The sequence below is a fragment of the Lampetra fluviatilis genome, chromosome 46 (genome assembly GCF_964198595.1).
Source record: "Lampetra fluviatilis chromosome 46, kcLamFluv1.1, whole genome shotgun sequence".
Classification (NCBI taxonomy): Eukaryota; Metazoa; Chordata; class Hyperoartia; order Petromyzontiformes; family Petromyzontidae; genus Lampetra; species Lampetra fluviatilis.
In genome coordinates this window covers 8,633,818-8,650,960 of record NC_136320.1, presented here as the reverse complement: position 1 = coordinate 8,650,960, position 17,143 = coordinate 8,633,818, and the positions used below count along the sequence as shown (strand labels likewise).

General features: G+C 45.9%; 1 protein-coding gene across 1 annotated transcript in view; it reads left to right on the top strand.

The window, feature by feature from the left end:
* The first annotated feature begins 849 nt into the window (after positions 1–849).
* Positions 850–17,143, top strand: part of LOC144947740 (uncharacterized) — a 29,273-nt gene continuing 12,979 nt past the window's right edge. Inside the window, exons 1-4 of the mRNA XM_078877075.1 lie at positions 850–901; positions 6,115–6,578; positions 8,940–9,053; positions 16,386–16,478. Coding sequence (XP_078733201.1) covers positions 6,134–6,578; positions 8,940–9,053; positions 16,386–16,478 — 652 coding nt within the window. The 5' untranslated portion in view covers positions 850–901; positions 6,115–6,133. The remainder of the gene's footprint in view (positions 902–6,114; positions 6,579–8,939; positions 9,054–16,385; positions 16,479–17,143) is intronic.

The following is a 17,143-nucleotide window of genomic DNA, read 5'->3' as shown; positions in this document are numbered from 1 at the left end:
TCCCCATCTCCCCATCCCCACTCCCCATCCCCATCCCCATTCCCCCTCCCCATCCCCCCCTCCCCATCCCCCCCTCCCCATCTCCCCCTCCCCATCACCTCCTCCCCATCCCCCCTCCCCCTCCCATCCCCATCTCCCCATCCCCATCCCCCCCTCCCTATCTCCCCCTCCCCATCCCCCTCCCCATCCCCCCCTCCCCATCTCCCCCTCCCCATCACCCCCTCCCCATCCCCCCTCCCCATCCCCCCCTCCCCCCTCCCTATCTCCCCCTCCCCATCCCCCCTCCCCCTCCCCCTTCCCCATCCCCCCCTCCCCATCTCACCCTCCCCATCACCCCCTCCCCATCACCCCCTCCCCATCCCCCCTCCCCATCTCCCCTCCCCATCTCCCCTCCCCATCACCCCTTCCCCCATTCCCCCCTCCCCATCCCCCCTCCCCATCCCCCCCTCCCCATCTCCCTCTCCCCATCACCCCCTCCCCATTCCCCCCTCTTCATCTCCCCCACCCCATCACCCCCTCCCCATCACCCCCTCCCCATTCCCCCTCCCCATCCCCCCCTCCCCATCTCCCTCTCCCCATCACCCCCTCCCCATTCCCCCCTCCCCATCTCCCTCTCCCCATCACCCCCTCCCCATCACCCCCTCCCCATTCCCCCTCCCCATCCCCCCTCCCCATCTCCCCCTCCCCATCACCCCCTCCCCATCCCCCCCTCCCCATCTCCCTCTCCCCATCACCCCCTCCCCATCACCCCCTCCCCATCACCCCCTCCCCATCACCCCCTCCCCATTCCCCCTCCCCCACTCCCCACCCCCCCCCTTCCCCCCCCGGGCCGCCATGGCGGTGACGTCACTGCTCGCGGTTGACGTTGCACGGCGGCGGCGGCAGCGGTGAGCGTGGCCCGGTGAGTCCCGTGGAGCCGTCCGAGCCTCGTCCCTTTCCTTCCTTCCTTCCTCTTGCTGCTGCCTTCGTTCGCCTCCACGCGGGGCTTTGAAAGAAACTAAAACACGAATTCGTGTTCACTGCCACCAACAGCACCGCCGTTGTGTGTTCGCGGTGAGGGGAGGTTTCTTCCCTTTCCTCTCCCTCTCGCCTTTCGTCAACGTCGCCCTTCGTAGCGTCCGCAAGGCGTTGGGGCTTTTATTTGTTGTTTGTGTTTGTGGCGTTTTCATTTGTTTACTCTTCTAAATGGAGTCTGAGGAACCCGGAGCGAAATTGTTGCTTTAAATGTCTCCATTCAGCCCTCAATCCCGAGACGCCAGCGTAGGCCTCGGCGCCTCGCGTTCTCTCTCCATCCTTCCTCCTCATCCTAAATCACCATCATCATCATCTCACCCTTTAACCCCGGGGGTTTCTCCTTGCCGCTGTCAGTTAACAATAAAGAAAAGCTCTAACTAAACTACACACGAGTCTTGTTTTAACCAGACGTCGCCTACCTACGCTCCTGTAAGCCTTGCGGCGGCTTTGCTTTAGACCGCTTTCACAAGTCCGGCGGCCCACAGAGGTTTTTAAATGTTAAATTTGCGTTGTTTGTTGTTGTCGATTGTGCAAAGGGGTTTATTTAGTTGTGGCTGCGTTTTCCTGCTTGCAGCAGGTTTTGTGCCCATTTGGCTTTTTGTTGCTGCGGTGCAAAATGTTGCTGCGGGACGGCTGGAGCGACGTGTGGAGGCGATTTCACGATTTGCCGTCTTGGCTTGGATGGAACTGGAACATTATTGACCACGGGGGTGTCTCTGCGTGTCTCTGTGTGGACGCCGTGGGCTTATATACAGGAAGTGATGCACACAACCGTCTGTGACAGACGTATTTGCAGGATGCTGTCAGTGGTTTTGGTTGGGGACAAGCGTGCATGTGTCAAGCTTAGATGTAATAATAGTGCGGCCTTGACTGCACGTTCTTTACCGTATGCCGTGTGACTGAGGAGCGTATGTGATGAACGTAAACATGTACGTACAGGATACTAGAAAGTATTTATTTATGTGTTCTCCATGTGCGAAGCTTAAATGGTACTTGAAAGTATGCGGCCTTGTTTGTATGATGTGGTGGGTAGTGCAGAAAATGCCATTTCAGTGCTCAACTTCTATGCACCCGTCCCTGTCTCGCCCGTCTCCACCAACCTGCGCTGACCGATGTAGCCAATTGTGGGCAACATAACCCCCGTGACTTGCATGGTGTGGCTATGAGATGTTAACTACCTCGCTTGGTATACAGAAGATCGTGGCATTAATTCTAGATTTGAAGCTTTCGTGACTGCAAGGATTCATATTCTTAGGTTTTTTCGGTAAAGTCACGTAGGTAAAACATCAAAATTAATAAAATTAATTAATAGAAGATCGTGGGTTCAACCCCGAACCTGACGTCTGCTGTATATTTGGAGATTGCGTCTCTCATCATCACTACGGTGGCTATGAGATGTTAACTACCTCGCCTTGTATACAGAAGATCGTGGGTTCGATCGTGACCCTGACGCCTGTATATTTGGAGTTTGTATGTCTCTCTCATCATCACGGTGGCTAGGAGATGTTAACTACCTCGCCTGGTGTACAGGAGGTTGTAGGGTCGATCCCGACCCTGACGCCTATATTTAGAGTTTGCATGTCTCTCTCTCTGCTTGGTCGCAACATGCGTTTAGAGTATTTCGCTGCTATACATGTCCACGTGATGATAAGCCACTTCGTTGAGCTATCATTTGTGGCCAGGTCTGTTGAAAACGAGCTATATAGCTTAGTGGGCCTTACCTATGTTTATACAATCTTGATTTGAAGCTTTCGTGACTGCCGGAATCCATTCTCTTTGGTTCTTTCGGTAAAGTCACGTAGGTAGAAAAAAATCTATTGATCTATAATTCTTCTACATACGTGACTTTACCGAAAGAACCAAAGAGTATAGTTTAGACACTCACCGAAGCAGTGGCATTACAAACGCATGTACTGTACTATGTAAGCGATACAATGCATCGGATACAAATGCTCATGTATGTACAGGATATCATGAATTATTTTAATTTGTGATATCACAGTATAAGTATATATTGCATAAATGTAAGTATGTATACATTATACATTACAGTGGTATTGTGTGCTGAGTTTTTTTAATGAAACGAATGTGATTCCCAATGCAAGGGTGAGTGGTTAGTAGTACAGGTTAATTCGTGTTTTATGGCATGTGGTTAATTGACGCAATTTTATGGATGCGTATACACAGCCTACTATCAACATGTAATGCGCGACGTCCATATTTTGGATTGCATATACGAATGTTAGGCATTAGATATACACATAAATGCGATTAATTATTAACACTCCTTAAATGATACATCAGCACGATGTATCACACGTAACAGTGATTATTGTTGATTCTGTACGACGCACATTTAAATAATACTCATGTATATAAGGTGAACTACAATAGTTTACTCGTGCATTGTTATGGATTTTCATGCCGAATATGCAAATGCTCATGTACGACCCTTGTTGAATGGGAGGCCTCTATGCCATGCGGACCGTGAGGGCTGTATGACCATACTTTATGGTGGTCATTTGGGAGTATAGAAGTACAGTTCAGGGACTCTACTTACGAACGAGTTAGGTTCAAGATGTCTGTTTGGAAGGCGATTTGTTCGGAAGTCCAACTTTACTCCTGTCGATTCCAAACATTTTGTTACGGCATGTATACTAAACACGCGGAATGGCTTTAAAATTAGTATAATTTCCTGTAAATGTTCTGCAGATGTAGATTTTATCACCGCCATCTGTTGCGTGGCGGTTGAACTTACGACTGTCGGTACTGTACAGGCAACTGGACATACGGACAGGTTTGTTCGTATCTCTGAAAGTTCGTAAGGGGAATGTTCGCAAGTAGAGGAGCTCCCTGTATAACAATGGTTTGGCTACATCTTCTTGGTTCTTTCGGTAAAGTCACGTAGAAGGGAAGTAATAAAATAATAAAAATAAAACATAATAAAATAATTCTCACGACGTTTCGGCCACTTTCGCCTCGACAGACCTGGTTTCACCTGAGGACGGCTGCTTGCGTTGTGGCCGAAACGTCGTGAGAATTATTTTATTATGTTTTATTTTTATTATTTTATTACTTCCCTTCTACGTGACTTTACCGAAAGAACCAAGAAGATGAATCCCTGCAGTCACGAAAGCTTCAAATCGAGGTTTGGCTACACTTAAGTCTACTGCCTGTGACGTAGCCTTACAGCCTATAACAACTCTAATATCGCCCATCCAATACCCATCCAGGCTCAACCCTGCCTAACTTTCGAGATCTGGCAAGATCCCGCATATTCCGGGTGATTTGGTTCATGGGCACACGTGTATACACAGGATACTACACTCTAAAAAAGGTTACTTATTAGGGATGTATATATCCAATCTATACTAGATTATCATCATTCTCACCCATCGCCTATCCACTTGGACGAATGTTTCCCTTAATCAATGCCAACCTGAACATTTTGCAATGCAACACTCCATCTATCTATGATTACCAATGTGTATATCAGGATTCAAGAGTGCCAGGATTTTAGCCTACTTAATTTTTTCCTCCAGTTTCATTAAATGCACCAGATAAGTTTTGGCCCGAAGAAGATAGTTCTACGTTATCTGTATTGTTTCCATAGCTTGGTAGCGTCTGGGTCTCCCATCTCCCCAAGTTTGTGGTTATGGAGGATTTTACGTGAGTTACAGCAAACAGGTTTTTGGAAACGTTCAAATTACAGCATTAATGTCTGATTAATTTTACTGTCTTAGAATGTTTGCTCCGCTCTGCATCATCTTTGGATGGTGTGTTGCGCTAAATCATCATGTGGGGTAATCGCGTGTGCACAACATTACAATCTGTACACACTGCCTCAAGTCACAATATGTTTGCTGTTACCGAAGATTGATTAACTTATTTTATAAACACTTTCGGGTGTGGAATTTTTGTGATCTTAATGTTCTGCCATTCTGTCGCAGCTTTTGCGTTCAAATGATGCGTTGTGAATCTTGGATTGATGGATTGTTGCGGTGAGAAATTAAGTTGCTTTGCTTGCACCGGTTGCCACATGGTACTGCTCAAAGAATGGTTAATGGGAGACCTAAATATTTCCATCCCAAAAAGCCCTGATGATGATTGAGCAGCCTTTGTGTTGTGAGAGTGCGGACGACTGCGGAAAATTAGGATTTGCTGTTCAAGTGGCTCCCTGCTGTTGCCAGGGTTGGAGCCCTCATTCCTTTCCCTGGTCCACATCTTCCCTGATTGTGTTGTATGGTTGTTGCATCACAAATTCTGCAACTGCCTTGCTTGGGGACACTTGAATATTCCGCGATGCACAAATCTAGAGCCGTTTGTGCACCGTTGTCATGGCTAAATTAGCCACCCACAGTAAGTGCTGTGCCGATTTAGCTGGCTTGAGAGTTGAAGTCTTTGTTGCACTGCTGTGCTGAATGCTTCCATATGCTGTGCTCGTTGTCACTAATGAGTCAAATCTGCTAACGCTGGTTGGAGGAGGCATAATAGATATGTTGGATACATTACGCCATGATACTACATTTTAAATATGGAATGAGATTTCAAAAATACGAATGATGCCGGTGAAGGTGGCATGAAACTGAGTGGCTGCTTCACTGCTGAGTGGATTTCTTATTTCATCTCAATACAGGTGGAACAGTTCTTATTTCACTAGTTATGATATCATGATTATACTAGAGGAATGTTTTTACATGATCTTCCGGTGGGCTAAATAATGCAATTAGATTGTAATTGCAGTCCATGGTGTCGTATGCACAGACGTTATGACTTGACATCAGGAAAGCTTGTGTTTTGTACATGTGACCACTAATCTTTTGTCTCCAGGTCTGTCATCTGTTTTGTTCATCTCACTAATATTTATCTCTTGTCTACAGCTCTCTCATCTCTTGAGCATCTCTTTAATTCCACGACTCTATCTCTTTATATCTCGACAGGCCTTATCTCTGGGCGGGCTGTAGCTAGGTGGACCATTCCGAGAGCCTTTACAGATCAGATTTGGTCATGTGGGCCCCGCAGTTGAAATATCCCTGCACTGGAGCATTTGAGATGTCACTGTCGGATGCGTCACTGACACTGCCCATCCTGCCTCCACAGGCCCTCGCCGGAGCGCACCATGGCCACCGAAGTCGATACGGGCATCCACGAGGACTTCCCTGCGTGGCTGTGCTCGCGGGGCGTGAGCTCTGAGATTGCTCATGCCATGGACACGGAGTTGGGCATCAAGGACTACGAGGTGCTACTTGCTTGCGCCGAGGACCTGCAGGTGCGCGCCGAGCTCTTCTCGGTGGCGCGCGAGCGCCTGCCCTTCGGCTTCTACGCTGTGGTGCGGCGCGTGGTCATGGCCATCAACGGCGAGGCGGCCAAGGCGGGCGCTGGCTGCCTAGCGTGCCCGGGGTTGGGCCGTCTGCTTGACGTGCTGGTGGTGATGCTCAATAGCCTGAGCCAGGAGCTGTCGCATTGCGCCCAGCGGTTGAGCGCACTCGACGCCACGGCCACCCACTCGGCCGGCTTCCCCAGCGAGAGGGAGTCGAACTCGTCCGTCGACGGTGAAAACCCGGGTACGTCGTGCCCGCGATGCCCGTCGTTGCATGTGGGGACCACGTGGTAGAATGGCAGAATGATCCGTTCAATTCCACACAGGGTCCAGTTTAAATTTTTTGGCAGTTTCGTTGGATCATGGTGATGTGGTGATGATTAGAATATTGACAGTTTTTGTTGGATAGCAATGTTGGCAGCCCTTTTTATATGCAATCTAATTTACTGGATCCCCGCGATTTAGAATGGCAGGACAACGATCCGTTCCGTTACTTGTGGCTTACACAAGGTCTAGCTTAATGTTTTGTGAAGGATTTCTGAATGATGATTATCTTGTGAAAGGAATGTCGGTAGTCCTACTACTGTGTAAGTTTTTATTGTTGTGGTGTGATCGGTTTTGTGGTTGTTACTGTGTGTTTTTCGGAATCATTTCTTGATGTTTTGCTCCACTTGCTAGGATATTTTTCACAACTTGTGGTACAACCCAAATAAACAAGTAATGAGTCGTTATTTTTACATGAACATAAACCAGTTTAGTGTTAACGAATTGACTGCTGCGTTCATTTAAATCAGGTTTGAACAACGTACATTTCAAACCTTTGCAAGGTATAACCCAACCTCATGGAGCTAGTTAATGTTTTCGAAAAGTTTTGGTCAGGGTTGTTGAGGTAAGCTGATACAGCTTCTTCAAAGAGGGATAATTAATGGGACAATAATATGCTTGTAGCATATATAAGGTGGAATATAGTAAGGAATAGGATTTGTTACATGGTGAAAATACTGATATTTCTTTTCATGAGCTACTGAAAAGTGTTCTTTAAAATCCCATTGAATCTAAATGTTCATTCATTATAAATGAAATAAGCCTTGCCTTTCAGTTTAAATGATATAAAACCTAAGGAACACATTTAATCTTGTGAATATGTACCTGGGCTATGTTCCAGGTTGTCTGTTAATATTTTAAAGTCAATCATATGTCCTGTTATCGGCATCTGCTGACTTGTGTTATTAAAGCATTGTCCAAAACCTGTAGGCACAAACCTCAATTTCCCTACAGCTAATTAAATTCTGGAGAAGACAAAGGCACGTTGGAATGTGTTACGTAACCCGTACGTGAGCGTGATTTTGTTCAAATTGTATGGATTGCGTCTCGCCTCACGACAGGCGACGGTATCTCTTTTCAAAACATTTCTTGAGCTGCGTGAACCTCTTTAGAAACGAGCGCTGCACTTTACGAAATATTTTGTCGGCGAAAAAGAGCCACGTTGTGAATAACCAGTGGGGGGGGAGGGCCTCCTTCATTTCGTGGCGCTTTTATTTTGCGCTCAAACTGTTGTTGAGAGAGAGGCCGTCCTTCGCGAGCCCTTGCTGGCCATTAGTTCCAAGTGAGCGGTCACACTGACGAGCCTTGTTGGACACGGCGATTCATCGCCACGGCAAGCAGATGGGCAGCGGTGGGCGGGCGGTAGGAGCCACAAACGCCCTCCCCCACCGCATCCTACGTGCCGATTGCCTCCTGCGTAATTTGAGTTGCCCGGGCGCGCGCGCCATCTGCGAGCCTCCAGCGGCGAGCAGAGCACGTGCGCAAGAGTGTGCCGTTAATTTAGTCGGAATATTGGTCTCAACTTTTCATTTGTAGCCCAGTGGATGACAGACTACGTAAGCTAAGTCAAGTCTTAGTCTGTGGATATAATTTGGTCATTTTCATAGTCTCGTTGGCTGAAGCAGGTAAACATTTTGTCTACTTTTAGTTATTTATAATGTTGGTGCCGGGGGCACATAATATATTAATCAATTATCGGATCTGATATTGCTTGGTGCACTGCTGTCGCTAATAACGTTACTAAATCATTTTAGTCGGTCTATATTCAGACTCGTTAATTTTGTCTCGTCATAGTCGCGCTTTGGTGGCTAGTTGTAGTTATTGCCACGATTGATATGTTTTATCCACTCATAACTGTTGTTGACTAAAATAAAAAACACACTTATTTGATTAATATTTTTGTCACAAATTCCATTCACAAAATTATCATCGCACGATATTCGTAATACTAACAAACTTTTTATTTAACCAGGTAAGGGCCACTGAGCTATATAGCTTTGTTCAGAAGCAAGCTGGCCACAAATGATAGCTCAGCCAAGTGGCTTATCAGGTGGAAATGTATAGCAGCAAATATACTCGAAATGCTTGTCTTCTATAAATGGAGGGAAAAACCGGAGTATCAAGAAATCACGTGACTCACGGGGAGAACATGCAAGCTCCAAATATACAAGCGTCAGGGTCGGGATCGAGCCTACAACCTGTATACCAGGCGAGGTGGTTAACATCTCCTAGCCACCGCATACACCCCGAAAGTGATGGTTAACGAGATGGTGCTTTGCAGTTGTGGACGGTGAGTGTCTGGCGGAGGACATGGAACCGGCGGGCGACGAGCAGACGGACACAAACGACGAGGAGAAGGAAGTGGACTCCTACCACACTGCGGAGGACGTGGCAGGTAACAGGTGCTATTCCGCATGGTTTCTTTTGATGCGTTCCGTCCGTACGCAACAGTGTCCTGGAATGCGTGATGGGGCCAATGAGCAAATGACTTGGAAACTGATACATTTCAGCAGATTGTTTTTGGATTGGCAACTACCATTTGACATGTTTTTATAGACTGCTGGGCTGTTTGATGGACTGCAGAGGGCAATGCAGAAAAATCGACCGTACTGTATTTCTATGCTCCCATATCCATGCAACCCGCACGCACCAACATGGAATCATGTTGTGAAGGATGTTTAAATAGCCCCCACAACCTGCACGGCATGAGGAGGCCCTAATCCAGAAGTGGATTGACAAAGTGTTGTGCATGTTAAATATGAAGGGGCGCAACATAACGTTTGCCGAGTGCATTGGAAATGAACGAAACTTGGGTTTAGGAAATTAATTAATTGGCCTTTTTGTTCTACGCCTCCATAATTTAAAAAAATAATCTTTTGAACTATTGGCCTTCTAGACTTACATCAGCCAGCAGAATAATGTAAAATATGTAAAGTCTGGACCAGTTTTGACTTTCTGAGTCTCATCAGTGGAGTCAAGCTTGCTAATGAATTATTGTACTGCTGGTGTATCAGACGTGATTATGTGACCTCCCTGTAAATGATGGAAAAGGGAGTTTGCCTTGACACAATTAAAACTGTCCCACATATTTGCATGATGGAGGACACAATGTACCTTTTTATCCCATAATATAGTTTGTTACATCTTGTAGAGGCTCCCAATAATTTTCTTTGTTCAGTCCCCTGCTGTCATAGGGCTTGCATAAGATTCCACAGACTTCTTCCCCAAGGGTTACCTTTTATTTCTCATACTTGGAAGGTAATTTATGACTTAAGCAGGAGGAACTTTCGTCATGTCCGCTGCCACTGACAAAAAACATTAACCACCCTTTTCATCATTGTCTAATGCCATTGCCTCGTGTCCAGTGCACCCATGTGGCATGCTTACTTGCGTCCATGCTATTCCAGACTTTTTAAGCAAAGTAATTTTTAGCAGTGTAAATTTTATTTAAATTCAGTCAGTCTCTTGTGTTTAATTACAACTTCGTCGGTAAAATGAAGTGTTGCACGGTACATGTTGAAATATTTTTTTTCTTTTTATTCTATGCTCACTTGGCAACCATCACCAATGTATATTTTTTATCACGGATATTTGTTTGGCCCTATGAAATAGACAAGCGCGGGGATGTAGTCTTCTAATATCTTGGCCTTTTCATCAATTTAGTCCATGAAATCAAACCAAGATATTTCGTTGGTTGGTACCACCTTGAACTTTAGTGGTCCCAATTTCCTTGTGTGGCCAATGACAGCGAACCATGTCATGACCACTTCAATGAGTGGGTTATCAAGTAATTCACTCTAATTAGCCGTATAAATAAATCGGTGCTACTAAGGATGTTTGCCACCTTAGGTGGTACCAATATCTGCTCTGACCCATGTCCGTTTCCTTCACTAATATTTCCTTCTAGCGGTCTTTATACTTTGTTTACGTCTTGTCACCATAGTCATAGATTGCGCACATTTCCCATTTTTGAATGCTCGGGCCTGTCACCAACGTAACGTGCACCAATGTTTGACGGCGTTTTTCGCAGAGGCAATTTCCCGTAGTTTGCGGGAAAAGTGATGCAGGACGGGTTACGTTATTGTACGAGGGCTATAAAATGCACCCGGTGGAGCAATTACACACGGTTGAGATAGGCTGCCCGCAGAGGGGTCCCTGGCTCCGCTGTCGAGCGGCGACGATGCACACCGCAGGGTAAAACGTACGCAGGTGCTGGTGGGCATTGGGCAGCCTCAAAATAAATGGATGTGTCGGGGAGACCCTGCTGGAGGCCTGCCGGCAGCGTTTGTCAGAGCGTCGTGCGACGCGAAAGCCGTGACGTGGGGATACACTTGGTGGCAGACTCTCTCTCATAGGGCGTCATCCTTCTCAATTCGTACACGGGATTGATTTTTATAGTGGCTTGCATTTGTGGTGCCTGCTTAAGCATATTCATAGTCTCGACTGTGACTGTGCCACTCGGTTTTTATTGCACTTGCGATGTTGATTTTTTTAAAGCGTTGTTTATTTCCTGGTTCTCTTAGTCTTACTTTACGATGTGTTTGCCCGTGTAATGTGACGGGCCGGTGTTTGTTCCCAGAGTTTTGTCGTATAAAATATTAGCAGCAGCCTGTTAATCATGTAATCGGTTCTTCATGAAGTGTCTGGGCTAAAGCTGTTTTGTACTGACTTTAATGTGAACATTTTCCAGATGCCCAAACACAAGTGCTGTCTAGATTATACGTCTGTATAACTCGATGGTATTGATTATTTTCACTATCTTGCTACCTGAGTAGTACACTTGTTAAATATGGCCACTTGTGTGTCTGTTCCACCAGCTTTAGTCAATGACACGTAGTAGGATTACAGTGTAAACCCTTGTACACACGCTAGCTCTGATTAGCACACAGCTGTTCTTGTGCATTGCTTTTGCAGATTGACATTCTGTCGTTGTGCACACTGGCTTCAATAAATCCATTCCATCATTGGCCTTAAACGTTGTTGGCGTGCACAGTTATTTTAGACTGATTGTACTGTACCGTGTAGAAATATCACCTGATATATTATTGACTCTGACAGCCGATAGAAAATAAAAGGAAGATAAGCACGATAGAATCACTCTGAAGAAATGACACGTGGATTGTAGTTTTGAAGTGCACATATTGGATCGACCACACCGGAGCCATTTGGAATTAACTTTGCGCATTGAGCACGAGAGAGATAATCGCATTTCACATGTGATTTAGCTCGACGTACAAAGTGTCTCATCTGCCGTGTGTGTACGCCACAGATGCACCTAACCGGGTAACGACAGATCAATCAAAGACAAACATGGGAACGGCTATCCCTGGCAGCAACTCGGTATACGTGCACTTACCCATCTCACGTGAGTCATGGCGGTCATTTCATAAGATTTCACCACACTGACGAGTGTGGGTAGGTGAAGGGGGTGCACTGAAGTTATCCATTTTGATTAGTGCAATGTGCAAACCACCGTGCCACCATTTTGCCCCGCTTGAAAGTTAAAAGCACAGAAAATGGAGCTGAGAATTTAGAAATACGCGGTTTCAGCATTCCTAAATTGCAGCTACTGCACCCTTTATCCTTGTTTAAGTTGCACATAATGTCAAACGCGACCTCACTTCCCTGAATCTTCGCGCTGTCCGGCTGCGTGCCCAGCGAAAACGTAATGCGCGTGGGATTTCTCTGATTGCCGTAAATTTCACGTTGCGAAGAAGCCGCCGCGCCTTTACCGCTGAACCGCGGGCAGATTAATTGCTTGGCCTTTTTTCCCCACCGCCGGTTCGGGGGGTGGAAGAGACGCTTTGCCCGTGACTCGGCGGTATGGAAAGCGGCCGTTAGCGGGCGATGTGCCCTATATTCTACCATCGCGAGATCCCTAATTGCTCCGTTCGAGCGAGCATTGCTAAAATCTGTCACGCCCCCTAGACGCGAGCCGACACGGGCTGATTTACAAGGAAACTGGTGACTTTTCTGTAATTGAAGTCGTTAAAGTGCTGCTACCAATCCCTCCAATGGCAACCAGAATTGACATTTAATCAGGATTTAATATAGGTTGCTCAAATGATCTCTGGAAGAGCCCCAGCACTTGATTGCAAGAAAAATTCAGCTCTTTAAATCTGTATGGTTCATTTAGTGACAACAACTGGGTAAAAAACACATCTTTCATGCGACGCACCTCATTCGGACCGATATTCGTTTTAAAATATATTTTAAATATCTCTGCATGCCTATGGGCTGCAGCCCGCCTTAAAAATCCAATGTCTTGTGCTCTCCACGTTATAACTATTGCTACGGAAGTGTCTAAATTTTACCAGAATTTGTCGTGTTTTTATAAAATATTTAAGTTGATGGTTCCATGGCCCAGAAGAGCTGCTGATGGCCTTTTAAGCGCAGTGTTACATTATATTAATCTTAACTTATTGCATAAAAAAGGAAAAGATGGCCAGGCTGTATGATCTAATTTCCCATCATTGTCTCTTCCAATGCAGTTCTGGCGCTATTTATTAATTTTTTTCCGTAAAACTAATTTGTAGAGTTTTGGCATCGTGACAGAACGCCACTGCTGTAAGAGCCTCACACAGTCACAGCCAGTACAAGAGGAATGTTGGCTTGAGTTATTCTATGAGCACAAAATTAAAATGATCTATCATTTAAATACCCGCAATTTCCCCAAAAACCAGCGAGGCTGCTAATGAAGCCGCGTTGTTTTCATTGGTTCCTGTGAGAGGCGCATGTTTAATTGCTGGACGTCTGTTAAAAGAAAATTGATAGCTCAGCAGATTTCTCCAGTCCACAAAAAGATTCCGATCCCAGTTTCATTGCACAGAGCGGTTGAGTGCGTCCCACATTCCCCCAACGGACGTTAGTGCCGGCACACTTGCCAGTAAGAAGGTAATGTATCTAAACAGAGAATAAAAACAAATCCTCTCATTTACTTTATGCAAAGCTAACAACAATTGGCAGCTCCCCTACCGTATATTCGAAATTTAAAAAGTATTGTCTGTCATGTGTACAAAAGCAGGTTATCTATTTCATTAATAATAGTTTGTATAACATCTACTGCTTTTACAAAATAAACACGGCTGGTTTTGGTACGCATGTTGAAGAAGATGAAAAGATGCATGGCAGGAGTACAGGTACTCTACTTATGGACATTCGAATTGCGAACTTTCAGAGATAAGACCAAACCTGCCCGCATGTCCAGTTGCAGCCTATTCGGCAGCTGTTCACAATACTATCGCCTGTGACAAGTTGATTTATGAAGAGAAGTAGAGAGCAACTGTGCAGACATCCCTGGGTAAGTTTTTCAAGAGAGTAGAGAGGAAACACGAGCACCAAAGGGAATTAGCATCTCCATCTGCAGAACATAAAGAACCAGTGGCATGTACAGCTGCAGAACATGAAGAACCAGTGGCATTCTGCAGAACATGAAAAACCAGTGGCATTCTGCAGAACATGAAGAACCAGTGGAATTCTGCAGAACATGAGGAACCAGTGGCAACTATATCTGCAGAACATCTACAGGAGATTTTACCACTTTTAAAGCCATTCCCCGTGTTTAGTGTACATGCTCTACATGTTTGGAATCGACAGGAGTAAAGATGGGCTTCCGAAAATTTTTACTTACAAACAGACCTGGAACCAAACTCGTTTGTAGGTAGAGGAGTCCCTGTAGAGGGTAGAAGGGGAAGGTGTGAGACGGAGGATGCGGTGGAACAAAACACTTAGAGAGTGACCGTGACTAGAGAAGAAGGTGCAGAATAGAAACGCTTGGGGGAAAGAAATTACGAGCGACCGACCCCCACACACAACAATGGAACTTTTGGCTGAGAAGGTGAAGGATATTTCTCGCAGGGTTAAAATTTAAGAAGCATGCAACCCCCCCACCTTGTTGCTGGCACATTGGCGGTGGGCGCCTGTGGACCTGGGTTCAGATTTTCGAGCAGTGATTGAATGCGGGCAGCTGATACGGACGTGCAACACAAATATCAGCCAGCATGGGGGAGGAACAATAAGTAATGATGACATTAAAACGTAATTAGCGCTGGATGCTATTACCGCCGAAGCAGTTTGGGCTAGATTAAGGATGGGGAGAGCGCGTGCGCATGGCGTGGAAAGGAAGCGGATTTGTGCTGAATGTTTTTAGTGAAGCGTCTGTTTTAAGAGTGAGGACTGAAAGTGTCACAGTCTATTTGGGTAGTGCTTCCATCATATGCAAGGAAGGGCAGTTGAAATGTGATGTGTTATGCTGTGGAATTACTTAATTTGTCACCATTCGAATCAAGAATTTATATTTTTGTTTCTATTGTCTCACTTCTATTGCTTGTATTGTACGTTGTTTCTCGTTCTGTTAGCCAGCACGTAATGTTTGCATGGACTTTGCATGTTATTGTTAATATGTTTGTTTCATGGGTGTCATATTTCATTATTAATCTTTCAATTCAGTCTTTTAAATGCTTACGATCAATAGTGACTTTGAACCAATGTCAGCGTCTCCTCTTTATAATAACGTTTGTGATGAAAATATCTTCTCCATTTCAGGCTGTTTATTAGGCATGTTGGTGATGCATCGATTCATCAGTGATAGATTTTTATGCTCAAGGTACACGGCATCAAATTCTGCATGCACGAGTTGATTATTTTAAATTTGTGTCCGCATGAAATCGGTTCGCATAAACCCTGCAGCCTGTATTTGCCACAATGGCAATTTTTTTTTCTCGATGAATGAATTACCACAATTCTAGGCCATGACAACAATTAATTATATGTCCAGGGCGAATAGTTACATGGTTACTGTTAATCACATTGCCATGTCAGACACGAGAAGTGACATGATCCAGCCGGCTGGTGAACTACGATCTCATTGCTTCACGGCTAATGGGTGAGGTCTGTCAATGATATATGCCTCTTTGGAAATTAATTTACAGACATTGGCCTGGGATATCATTTTGTATGCTCATTTCTGAACCTTATTACGGAGGGGTGGCCTGTGACGAGCACCCACACGCGGCTATGGACGAGGCTTGTAACAAGTCACCCCTCACTGTGATTTGACGCTTCATCATGAATGTGGGTCACGATTCAATTCGAACCTTTGATTATTATCTTTAAAAAATAATTACCGTCGCGTCTGTACGATCACTCTCCTATTCGTTACATTAGCCTGACAGTAACATTTGAGTGATTTGCATATCCTGTAAATCATCTGTTTTGCATGCACTATTCTGTGTGCTCTTCGCGAGCATACTAATCGATGCTGATTGATTAATCGGCATTAACCCAGTTACCATGCCTTATGTGGAAACATCGGGTGGAGCACTTTCTCATCGTTTTGCACAGTGCATTACGAACCTGGCAACCCGAGGTTCTTTTCTTGCCGTGGCTAACATCAGCTGCGGTATCTGAATCGGATCCTGTGCTTCCCCTTCACAAATCTGTACTGACCAGGATGACAAAGTTTAACCAAACAACTCCACATGGTCGACACGGCATGAGGAGGCACTCATCCAGCATTGGATTGACGAATGACTGTAATTGATCAGGTACGCAGTTTAATACTTGGGTAACGTAGCAGCGGAGGCCATTTAGCCCTGCACGCAGGTGCTGGGTAAGGTGTGTGACGGCTTGCTGGCTCGCTCGCATAAAACAGCTGGGCATTGCGGGTGCCGCGGGCGTTGTGAGTGCCGGCTCTGACGTGGCGGGGTGCTGTTGACGCGGTGTGCAGGGGTGCTGGAGGACCCTCGCGACGGGCTCTGCGGCAACGAAACGCGCACAAGTCCCCGCACCCAATGCAAGCGAATCAAAGTGGAACACGAGAGTGAGAAACCCGCACATTTCGTTACGGAGGGGGGGGGGGGTGGGACACACACCATGCACACACACAACGCACACACACAACGCACACACACAACGCACACACACAATGCATACACACCACACACACACACCACATGACTTTGTGATGCCATCGGCTCCATCTTGTTGACCCCGCATCGTCGTGATGCGCTTCGCTTGATGATAATAATTGCGTAAATATGAATGTCGTTAAACTCGCCACCACCTGACACAGCCAATTAGTAAGTTTTATCACCACGTAAATACAACATTCCAATTAGTTACTTTCTCAGCAAACCGGTGTGTTGGAGGGTAAACCACATTCTGTTTACGTGACAAACCTTATTAATTGGCTGCGTCGGGTGGTGGTGGGTTTAACGACACATTTTTTCGAGCGAATAATCTCCGAACGTAACTCAGAGCCCAGCTCGTAGAGTTTCTGCCGGAGCAGGTGCATCTTCAGGTGTTTCTTGTGAACGGTGACTTTATGCTGTGTTCGTGAATAGGGGTAAAATTCCAGATAGCGGGGGGGAGTGACCACGAAGGACCGATGATCCACAGTTACTGTCTTTGAATTGCAGACAACGGGCAGCTGGAAGAATGAGCTTTGCAGAAAGAACACTTATCCAGCAAAGTCTCACCCAATGT